The 10454-nt window shown below is 60.2% G+C and overlaps 1 protein-coding gene across 1 annotated transcript; it reads left to right on the forward strand.

Annotated features, from left to right (window-relative positions):
- Positions 1-873: 873 nt before the first annotated feature.
- Positions 874-10111, forward strand: DLL4 (delta like canonical Notch ligand 4). The gene is made up of 11 exons (XM_045770968.2): positions 874-1296; positions 1407-1676; positions 2196-2253; positions 3195-3458; positions 3870-3930; positions 4016-4146; positions 5625-5794; positions 5963-6182; positions 7205-7907; positions 8412-8520; positions 9062-10111. Exons 1-11 carry the CDS (start codon positions 1231-1233, stop codon positions 9065-9067), a joined length of 2058 nt encoding a protein of 685 aa, XP_045626924.1. The 5' UTR covers positions 874-1230; the 3' UTR covers positions 9068-10111.
- Positions 10112-10454: the final 343 nt, after the last annotated feature.

A 10454-nucleotide genomic window follows, 5' to 3' on the forward strand; every position in this document is an offset into this window, starting at 1 on the left:
GCGGTGGAGCCGAAGCTGAACCCAGGTGAGGGGAGGCGCTGGAGGAGGGGCCAGACCCTCATTACCATACAGCTGAGGACGCGCCCCCCTTCTCGTACCGCGGGGACCACGCCCCCCTCCCCTGTCTCCGGGACCACGGGTCTAGGGGCTGGCACCAGTAGAGCCCAGGCTGGGGGCAGAAGGGAGAAGGCACGCGCTGGGCACGCCCCCCGCAACTAGGGAGGGAGACGCCCACCAGGAGGAGGGAGGGAGCCCCCGAGAGCCCCCCAGTCTTAGACTCAAAGCCCTCGCCTTGCCCGGTGTGGCCACAGAGAGGTTAAAGCGTCCGCTGGTTTCTCTGTTGCACCGGGGACCCGAGGTGGGTGGGCGCTCACAGGTTGGGGACTGAGGTGGCGACAGCTTCCAAGGCTCCGGGAAGAAGGAGATTCGAGTTCTTCGACCCTGCTTTCGCTTTCCGAGCTTAAGTTCTTTTTACCTGCTCGAAGGCTGAAGGTAACTAGCTCCGGCGGCGGACGGACCGCCCACGGGGACTCCCCAGTGTCTCCGCCTCCACGACCATCCGGGAACCACTCGCTCACCTCCCGCCCCATTCCCCCAGGCCCTCCCCCTCCTCTCACAGCCGGGGTCTCGGACCGTAACCCCTCGGCCGCGGAGAACTAGTCACCTTGGCACGCGCAGAGTTAGGGGACCCAGGGGCTGAGAGCGGCACGGAGGGGCGGGGACCTGTGCGTGACTGGCTGGCGGGGACGGGGGATGGCGGGGGCGGAGGCCCCCTCCAGGCCCTGCTGGGGCTGTAGCGCTAGAGGCCCGGAGGGGAGGGGAGAGTGACCATGGGCTCTGAGTGACAGGCGGAGAAGAGAGGAGCCAATATATATAAGGAAGGCTCCCGAGAGCGCAGGTTTCAGTAGCGGCGCAGAGCGCAAGCTGGGAACACGAGGCCAAGAGCCGCAGCTCCAGCCGCCTCAGCGCAGTGTACCGGGCACTAGCCCGCTTGCAGCCCCAGGATTAGCCCGAGGACACGTCCCCAGCCCGACCGCCGCCCAGCCGCCCTCACCTGGATTACCTACCGCCGCAGTTGGAACAGAGCTAACGAGAAGGCGAAGCGGGAGGAAAGCCCCAGAAGAGCCTGGCTTTTCAGGGACCCCTCCGGCGGATAGACGCGCGGGAAAGCGGCGTCCCGAAAGAAGCCAGCTCCAGGGCGGGCGCGGGGAGAGAGCGACGCTCCAGGGGATGGCAGCCGCGTCCCGTAGCGCCTCTGGCTGGGCGCTACTGCTGCTGGTGGCACTTTGGCAGCAGGTAACGTCCCGCGCCCCCTCCACCCCCTCCCGCCGCGCCCGGAGCCTGAGCCCCAGGCGTCCGCCGAGCTGACCGCTCCCCTCCTTCCTCCCTCGGTCCCTGTGCAATAGCGCGCAGCCTGCTCCGGAGTCTTCCAACTGCAGCTGCAGGAGTTTGCCAACGAGAGAGGCGTACTGGCCAGCGGGCGGCCGTGCGAACCCAGCTGCAGGACCTTCTTCCGTGTCTGCCTTAAACACTTCCAGGCGGTCGTGTCGCCCGGGCCCTGCACCTTCGGCAGCGTTTCTACGCCTGTGTTGGGCACCAACTCCTTCGCCATCGGGGACGATAGTAGCGGCGGGGTCCGCAACCCTCTTCAACTGCCTTTCAATTTCACCTGGCCGGTGAGCACAGCCTGGGTGCACTGGGAGGTCACGAAAGACGAGAAGGGGGCTCCCTGGGACCAAAGCCCTCCCCCCCTAGATTTCCTCACTTCCAACCAAACCAAACCAAACCAAACCAAACCAAAACAAAACCAGGGCGCTCTCTTTTGATACTTTCTTCCGACCGTCTCCTGGGACCTCAGCCTCAGGAAGGATATCACCAGTCTCCCTCCTCCCAGTTCTATGCCCTCTCTTCTCCCAACTCTTGGGATATGATTTTCATCACCTACTATCTCGGCGCGTTTCCCACCTTCGAGTGACTAACATGCGCCCATCTCTTAACCCTCCTACTCGGGGTTCTCCTCTCAGCTTTCCTGCTCGCGCGATGCAGCGCGCAGACCCGTTATGTTGACCCGGGAGCTGTAACTGTATCCTGCAATTAGATTAATTAAACCCGCTGCCGCAAGTCACCCCCACCTCTCCGCCCCTGCTCATCTCGCTCTCTCTCTGTCTTCCCCCGCCCCCTCCTTTGGCCTCCAGGGTACCTTCTCACTCATCATCGAAGCTTGGCACGCGCCAGGAGACGACCTGCGGCCAGGTGAGTAGCTCGCTCCGCCGCCACAGGGGGGCGACACGGCGCAGCGCCGAAAGAGTTAACCTGTAATAGGCGGGGGAAGTGCGGGGTGGGGGGTGGGGGTGCAGGACGCTAAGCTCGGCCTGGAGCTGCGCCCCGCGCTGGACGCTCGGATTCCGCTCGCTGCCTGGACTCTGAGCACAATTGCGTTTCCTGCGGGTTATTTTTGGCGTGGGAACGCGGGGAGCACGGCGGTGAGAAAGGCCGAAGCTGCCAGCGCCGCTGACGGGCCCCTTCCTGTATTTTACACCTTTCGCGAATTCCGCTCCTTTGGAAAGGGAATAATGGCTTTGGGATGTTGTTCTGACACAGAGGAAAAGGATATTTCAGCAGCACAACAATTCTCACTTTGAAAAGGAAAAAGAAAAGCATTACCCATCTCTGAGGGCAGAACCCGTGAATGGGCACCAGAGGACCCCTTGCTCCCAGGGTCCTCTCCGGCCTGGCTTTCTTTTCCTTTCCTTTCCTTTCCTTTCCTTTCCTTTCCTTTCCTTTCCTTTCCTTTCCTTTCTTTTCTTTTCTCTTCTCTTCTCTCCTTTTCTTTCTCCCTCCCTCTCTCCCTCCCTCCTTCCCTTCTCTCTCTTTTTTTTCTTCCCCATGTGGACCTCTTTTCCTCTTTTCTGGTCTATCTGCCCCCAGAACACTGGGATATCTTAACATCCTTCTGTTGTCCCCTTTTTAAATGATGTCGGGTCTTCTGCACATGCACGCCCGCACGCGCGCATGCACGCCCGCACGCGCGCGCACACACACACACAGCAGCAGCTAAGCAGTGGGACACTTGGGTTCCTCTGGCCTGTGCTTGCTGGCAGCTGGGGGTCATCTGGACAGCTGGTTTGATCCAGCAGTTGCTGGCACTCTCGGGACTGGCTGCCCTTCCTTGACCTGGCCCTCTGCCCCTTCAGAGGCCTTGCCACCAGACGCGCTCATCAGCAAGATCGCCATCCAGGGCTCCCTAGCTGTGGGCAAGAACTGGTTACTGGATGAGCAGACCAGCCCCTCAGCGAGGCTGCGCTACTCTTACCGGGTCATCTGCAGTGACAACTACTATGGGGACAGCTGCTCGCGCCTGTGCAAGAAGCGCAATGACCACTTCGGCCACTACGTGTGCCAGCCAGATGGCAGCCTGTCCTGCCTCCCCGGCTGGACTGGGGAGTACTGCGAAGAGCGTAAGCAGCCAAGCTCCTGCCTACCTGGCAGGGGTCCCCAGAGCAAACACAGTGGCCTCTTTACAGCCACAGCCTACCGCCCTCACAGAACAGGTCTGGGCTGCCCACTAGCCGGGCCTCAGGAACAGGTGGGGATGCTTAGGACAGGCGTGGACTCTGATCTGTCTCTTCTTAGTGCTCCTCCCCATCTTGCCAGAGCCCACAAGGACCCCGTAATCGCATTCCACCCAGCCTGGATTCTCCTTCCCTGTGCCACTGTTGCCCTTTATAACAGCCGTGGCTCCTCTGAGAGGCCAGGAGTGGGAAGTGAGCCCAGTAGAGCTGGGGGCACCCCCAGGGCCAGGAGAGGGAGAGTGGGGCTTCAGAGTCCGTGGCATTCCAACCTCACCCAGCTCTGTTTTCTTTCCTCAGCTGTCTGTCTTTCTGGCTGTCATGAACAGAATGGCTACTGCAGCAAGCCAGCCGAGTGCATGTGAGTAGGGGACAGGAAGCGGGTGAGGAGGGAGCCCTCCCGACCAAGCCCTCACCTCACCCTCAGCCTCCCTTTTGTTCAACAGCTGCCGCCCAGGCTGGCAGGGCCGCCTCTGCAACGAATGCATCCCCCACAATGGCTGTCGCCATGGCACCTGCAGCATCCCCTGGCAATGCACCTGTGATGAGGGCTGGGGCGGCCTTTTCTGTGACCAAGGTGAGTCGGGGCAGAGAGAGGACGCAGAGGGGTTGGGAGAGATGGGTAGGGGGTGGGAACTAGAGCGGTCCCCCTTCTTGCTTGGTGACTGCCCGGCTGGTTTCCCCATTATCCTTCAAGGAGGTGGGGCTCATAAGGATGCTTAGGATTGGCCTAGAATGAGATGGTGGGTCCTTCTTGCAGGTGCTGGGGAGGCAGGGTGGCTGGAGAAGCCAGGAGCATGACAGGTTGGCAGCCTGGAGGTCGCACTCAAATTCTAGCAAGGCCCAGGGGGAGGGATGCTGGGCTCAGTTCCTCTTTCTACCTTGTAGTTACCTATTAACCCCCTAAGTGTTTGCTTACCTGCCAGGGCTGTTTGAGCAGCTCTCCCCTAAACAGCTGTCTAGTGGGGTGTGCCCACCAGCTGCCCGGAGGCTGTGGGCAAGCTGGGCCTCTGGGCGGAGTGGCATCTAACCGACTTCTTGGTGTGGGGCAGAGACGGCCTCCCTTGTTCCTCCCCCGGGGGTGCTTGCCAGGCAGCTGCCTGAGCCCACAATCTCCTTCTGGGTCTGGGAGGGCGGCTGGTCACTCCGGCTGTGGGGGGCCGGCCAGCGCTAACCGTGGGGGAGGGAGCCTTTGCTCCCTCATCCTGCAGCCAGCTGCAGCGTGTGCCTCCCATTTTCAGGGTCAAAGAGGGTGGCTGCTGCTATGGAGACACCAGCACAAGCCTTGGGAGGCTGGGCAGGGGGCTTGCCAGGCTAGAAAGAACTTGCCTGGACCCTGACTTGCTGGCAGCAAGGGCTTGGAATTCAGCCCCTGTATTCTGTGTGTGTGTGTGTGTGTGTGTGTGTGTGTGTTGCTTTCTCCCTCCTCTCCCCTACCCCAAACACGCGTACACACCTGTTCCTGCCCGCTCTCTTTCCTCTCCCCACATTTGCTCCCAGGTGACACCGTCGTATACTCATCATAGGCAAACACAGCCCTTCCAGTCTCTCTGTTTGCTCTGTATTTGCTCCTTCCCTATTCTTCCCAAATAAGAAAACAAATACTTGTATTTCGAAATACTCTCGTAATGCATTTCCCTTTAAAAAATGCCTGGTCACTACTTAAGGGGGCTCTTGCCTCCTCTCTACCATTTCCACCTGTTAACATTTTATCCCTCCTTCCAGGCTTATCTCAGCTGCCCCTCCTCCACAAAGCCCTTTCTGACTTCCTCCTCCACATGTGGCCTTGCCATCCCTCCTCTTCCTTCCCTTCCTTCTACCCTGGTGGCCAGTGGCTGTGAGCTTACCTAGCAGGCAGCTGTCCAACTGTATTTTTTTTTAACTTTGGTTGGTTGCACAGGTCAGATATGGGTCAAGGAAGAAGGGTAGTTGGGGCGGGACAACTTTGGGCTGAAGCCTCTGGGCCACACATGGGCAGTGAACTTGCACTACCAGGAGCCTGGAGTGGGGACCTTTGTACAGCCCCGCTCAGCTGGCTGGTCCCTGTCTCCGCAGATCTCAATTACTGCACCCACCACTCCCCCTGCAAGAACGGGGCGACGTGCTCCAACAGCGGGCAACGGAGCTACACGTGCACCTGCCGCCCAGGCTACACTGGCGTGGACTGCGAGCTGGAGCTCAGCGAGTGTGACAGCAACCCCTGTCGCAACGGGGGCAGCTGTAAGGTGAGCCTCGGGGCGGCCCAGGTCTGGCCAGATAGGGCCCCGGTGGCCTCACCCGGGCGGCCCGCGGAGGTGCGGCCCGTGGCATTGTGGGGGGGTGGGGTCTGGCCCCAGGCCATGCATCCTTGCCCCCCAGGGTCTGACTTGGGCCTCTTCCTGGTCTCTCTGCAGGACCAGGAGGATGGCTACCGCTGCCTGTGTCCCCCAGGCTACTATGGCCTGCACTGCGAACACAGTACTTTGAGCTGCGCAGACTCCCCCTGCTTCAATGGGGGTTCCTGCCGGGAGCGCAGCCAGGGGGCCAGCTATGCCTGTGAATGCCCCCCCAACTTCATGGGCTCCAACTGTGAGAAGAAAGTGGACAGGTGTACCAGCAACCCCTGTGCCAATGGTGAGTCTTGTTGCCTTGCTAACCCGGGGAGCCAGGCTTCGGACTCAGAGAGCCTTCTGGTGAGGGAGAGTCAGGAGAGGACAGAGGCCGGGCTGTCCCTCTGGGCAGGCTGAGATGGCCTCACCCTGCTCTGGGTGGTGAAGAGCTGGCATGGAAGAGATGCAGGTTGGCAGAGGGCGCGGGCCTTAGGGGGAGGAGAGGTGCACACCCTGCTTCATGTCCTATTCCCATGTCGGAGCCCTCTCCTGGCAGGGGTGGCCTCTAACCCTCCCCAGAAAGTCTTGGGCTAGGGACAGGGACCTATGAGGCCTCGTGTCCCTCCTGGAGGGAGGCTGGCACAGTCAGGGCCCAACTTCGCAAGGCCTCACCTTGCCCCGTGGCCACGCAGAGCCTGGCATGGCACAGGGCATCTAAAATGTTCAGCATTTTTTGGGGTGCAAAGCACGCTGGTTATCTTTGTCTCCTTGGCCTCCTGATGACCCTCTGTGAGGCAGGCAGACGGCACCATGCAGGAGAGAAGCCTCAGGAGCTGGAGAGGGGTGGGAACAGCTGAAACAGAGTCTGTTCTCTGGCTAATCGCCCCGTTAACTTTGTTAACTGATAATTACATTTATTTAAGCATTTACTATACACCAGGCATGGGCTCCTGCCTTCATGCGTCATCCGACCTAAGCCTCAGAGGTCTCCTGTGGACGGGACAGCATTATACTCTAATTTAACAAGGGAGGAAACTGAGGCTCTGAATGTGGCAAAGCAAAGGTGCCAGGTCACCTTCAGCCTGAGACACACTGCGATCCAGAGCCAAGCTTACCCGTCCGAGTCCTCTGCGAGGCTCTGTGAGACGCTAGTCATTCTCGCACACCGGCTCACTGAGGCGTACGGGGCCAGAGGCACCCTCAAGCCCAGGTCTCCTGACTCCTGGTACGGTGCTCTTTGTGGTGGGATCTGCGGTAGGGCTCTCACCCTCTGCCCCGGGGGGGTTCCCAGGCGATGGCTGACTTGTGACCCACGTGTACCCACAGGGGGCCAGTGCCTGAACCGTGGTCCTAACCGTGTGTGCCGCTGCCGTCCTGGCTTCACAGGCCCCCACTGTGAACTCCACATCAGCGACTGTGCCCGCAACCCTTGTGCCCACGGCGGCACTTGCCACGAGCTGGAGAACGGGCTCGTGTGCACCTGCCCCGCTGGCTTCTCTGGCCGGCGCTGCGAGGTGCGGATACCTTCCGACGCCTGTACCTCGGGACCCTGCTTCAATGGGGCCACCTGCTACCCTGGCCTCTCCGAGGACAGCTTTGTCTGCAACTGTCCCTATGGCTTTGTGGGCAGCCGCTGCGAATTCCCTGTGAGCATGCCACCCAGCTTCCCCTGGGTGGCTGTCTCTCTGGGTGTGGGCCTGGTGGTGGTGCTGGTGTTGCTGGGCATGGTGGCAGTGGCTGTGCGGCAGCTGCGGCTTCGGCGGCCTGACGATGGTAGCAGGGAGGCCATGAACAACTTGTCGGACTTCCAGAAGGACAACCTGATCCCTGCCGCCCAGCTCAAGAACACAAACCAGAAGAAGGAGCTGGAAGTGGACTGTGGCCTGGACAAGTCCAACTGTGGGAAACAGCAGAACCACACACTGGACTATAATCTGGCCCCAGGGCCTCTGGGGCGAGGGACCATGCTGGGGAAGTACTCCCACAGTGATAAGAGCTTAGGGGAGAAGGCACCACTGCGGTTACACAGGTGAGCAGCCCTGGAGGCCCAGGGCCTGGCCACAGAGCCCTGCGTGGTACTCCCTCGGCTCCCCCAGGACAGGTGCGAGGCTGGCACCAGGCCCTTGACTCCCTTGACTGCTTTTCAGCAGACGGGGGGTTTTGCTACTGACAGGAGGCTCCTCTGACAAGATTCCTGAGAGGGGTCCTTTGTCCTTCCTTCTCGTTCATTCATTCACAAATGTCAAGGGATCACACTGTGTTTCTTAGGACTTCCATCTTTCCATGGGATGGCTTGCCTGGAGGAGCAATGCCGGCTTTTTCCAGGCCTGAGACCCTGGTCAGGTTGGGGGTCCTGTGGCTCTCTTGAGGGCCGGTTCCTAACTGCCCCCCAAGCTGGCCTTGAGATCACCAGTCCCTGTGTCTTCTCTCAGAGCCAGTGCCCTTTGGCACTCCAGGGTCCGGGTTAGCACCCCACCTGTCCCCCAGCCCTCTCCCCGTCCCCCCTTCACCGGCCTGTCTTGTGTTCCCTCAGTGAAAAGCCGGAGTGTCGGATATCAGCGATATGCTCCCCCAGGGACTCCATGTACCAGTCTGTGTGTTTGATATCAGAAGAGAGGAACGAATGTGTCATTGCCACAGAGGTGAGTGCTGGGCTCGCCTTTCCCTCCAGCATGTCCCCTCCTGCCATTCTGGAATGGGAAGGTAGCCTGGTGACTTTCAACCCCAGGGGCCGCTCCTGAAGGGTGGGTCAGAGCCCCTCCTTGGCGGGCCAGGTTCAGTGGCTCTTGGGGCCCTGCTGGCCCCGTTGCCGCAGAGGGTGTGAAACAGGAGCCGTGGGGGTGAGTGGGGGCCTAGCTCTTCCCGCTGTTAGCTCTGGGCTGGGTGGCTGTGGCACCTGGCCAGCTCCCCTGCACTGCTTCCCAGCTGCTGGGGGGGGGGGCGGTGAGAGTGGTTGCCTTGTGCCCCTCCTGCCCCTCCTCACTGCTCCCTCCACCGGCCCACCGCATGAACACAGGCTCCCAGGCCTGTGCGTGCATCAGGGCCGAAGGATGGGGAGGGCTGCCCCACCTTCCCTTCACCCTGCCTGCCTGATGGGCTTCTCCCAGGGAGGCGCAGGGCAGCCATGGAGGGAGCGCTTGTCCTCCAGGGTAACTGGCTTCCCTGCTTTCCACCGACCTCCAGGTATAAGGCAGGAGCCTTCCCAGGCCATCCCAGCTCCGCCCCAGCAGCTGGATCTTCCTTCCGCATTGTTTACATTGCATCCTGGACGGGACATTTTTAATATGCAACGTGCTGCTCTCAGGAGGAAGAGGGAATGGCATGACCTGGACAGACTGTGAACTTGCCAAGAGACGCAGTACCCTTCCACGCCTTTGGGTGTCTGTCTGGCATCAGATTGGCAGCCGCGCCAGCCAGGGGAACAGAGAAGAGACGTGCCCCTGGGACCCGCCCTGCCAGCAGTGGCCTTCAGAGGGCCCCCTTGGGGATCTGGCCTGTTTTCTAGAGTGAGAGGCAGTGGCCCCATGGGGCCTGGAGCTGCTGTGGCCTCCACTGGCATCTGTGTTTCCAAAAGTGCCTTTGGCCCAGGCCCCATGGCGACAGCTGGGTCCAAATCAGAGAGGAGAGTGGAGGCCACTACAGGCAGGGCCGTCCGTGGGCCAGGATACCACCGGGTCCTTTGGGCAGGAATTGCTGCAGGTGACGTGAGCGCCTGAAGCGGGAGGAGGACTTTCTGCCCTGTGCCCCCGACTACTGCCTGTGGGCCTTGCTCAGAACACCCTCCAGCTTCTCCCCGGGCTCGGCCCTCTGGGCAAGGCTGGTGGTAAGCCTTCCATGGTTTCCCCAGCCTCGGCCTTGGTGCCGCTGGGTTCCCGTGAGCAGATAGGTGAAGGGCCTGCCCCATCGGCCAGCCAGGGGATCCAGGCCTAATTGGGGAGCTCAGGGCAGTGTTGTTGGAAATTCCAGTGAGGGAGAAATGAGGTGCCGTTGCCACCTAGGCCCTTTCCTCCCTTGAACCATTCCTACAGCCTCGAGCCTGGGCTTTGCCCAACCCACTACTGCCCCCAGACCACCCTTGAAGCCGATCTTCAGAAATCAATAATATGAGTTTTTATTTTGTTTTTTGTAGTTTATTTTGGAGTCTAGTATTTCAATAATTTAAGAATCAGAAGCACTGACCTTTCTACATTTTATAACATTATTTTGTATATAATGTGTATTTATAATATGGAACAGATGTGTACAGGAGTTTATTACTTCTTGGGTCCTGTCTTTGTGATGGCAAAGTGGGAATGCTCTCTCTATCCTCTGACTCCCCTTCTCATACTGCTGCCTGCCGCCCTGCTGGGACCGCCGGGAACTGTGCATGCACTTGGCTTTGGCCTGGTGTGCTCCAGACCCTTGTCCCCTTCCAGTCCTTGCAGCTCACCCATCTAGTCCCAGGCCTAGACCAGCCAGCCGTGCCTGCTGTCTTGAGGCTGCTGTGGCTTGCACCATCACTTGGGAGATATGCCCCCTGACCCGAATCTATCCCCCTATCTCTCCTCAAACCTAAAAAAATTTTGGGCTCCCTAGT

Source organism: Ursus americanus, chromosome 36 (genome assembly GCF_024610735.1).
Source record: "Ursus americanus isolate L20-20 chromosome 36, mUrsAme1.1.p, whole genome shotgun sequence".
Classification (NCBI taxonomy): domain Eukaryota; kingdom Metazoa; phylum Chordata; class Mammalia; order Carnivora; family Ursidae; genus Ursus; species Ursus americanus.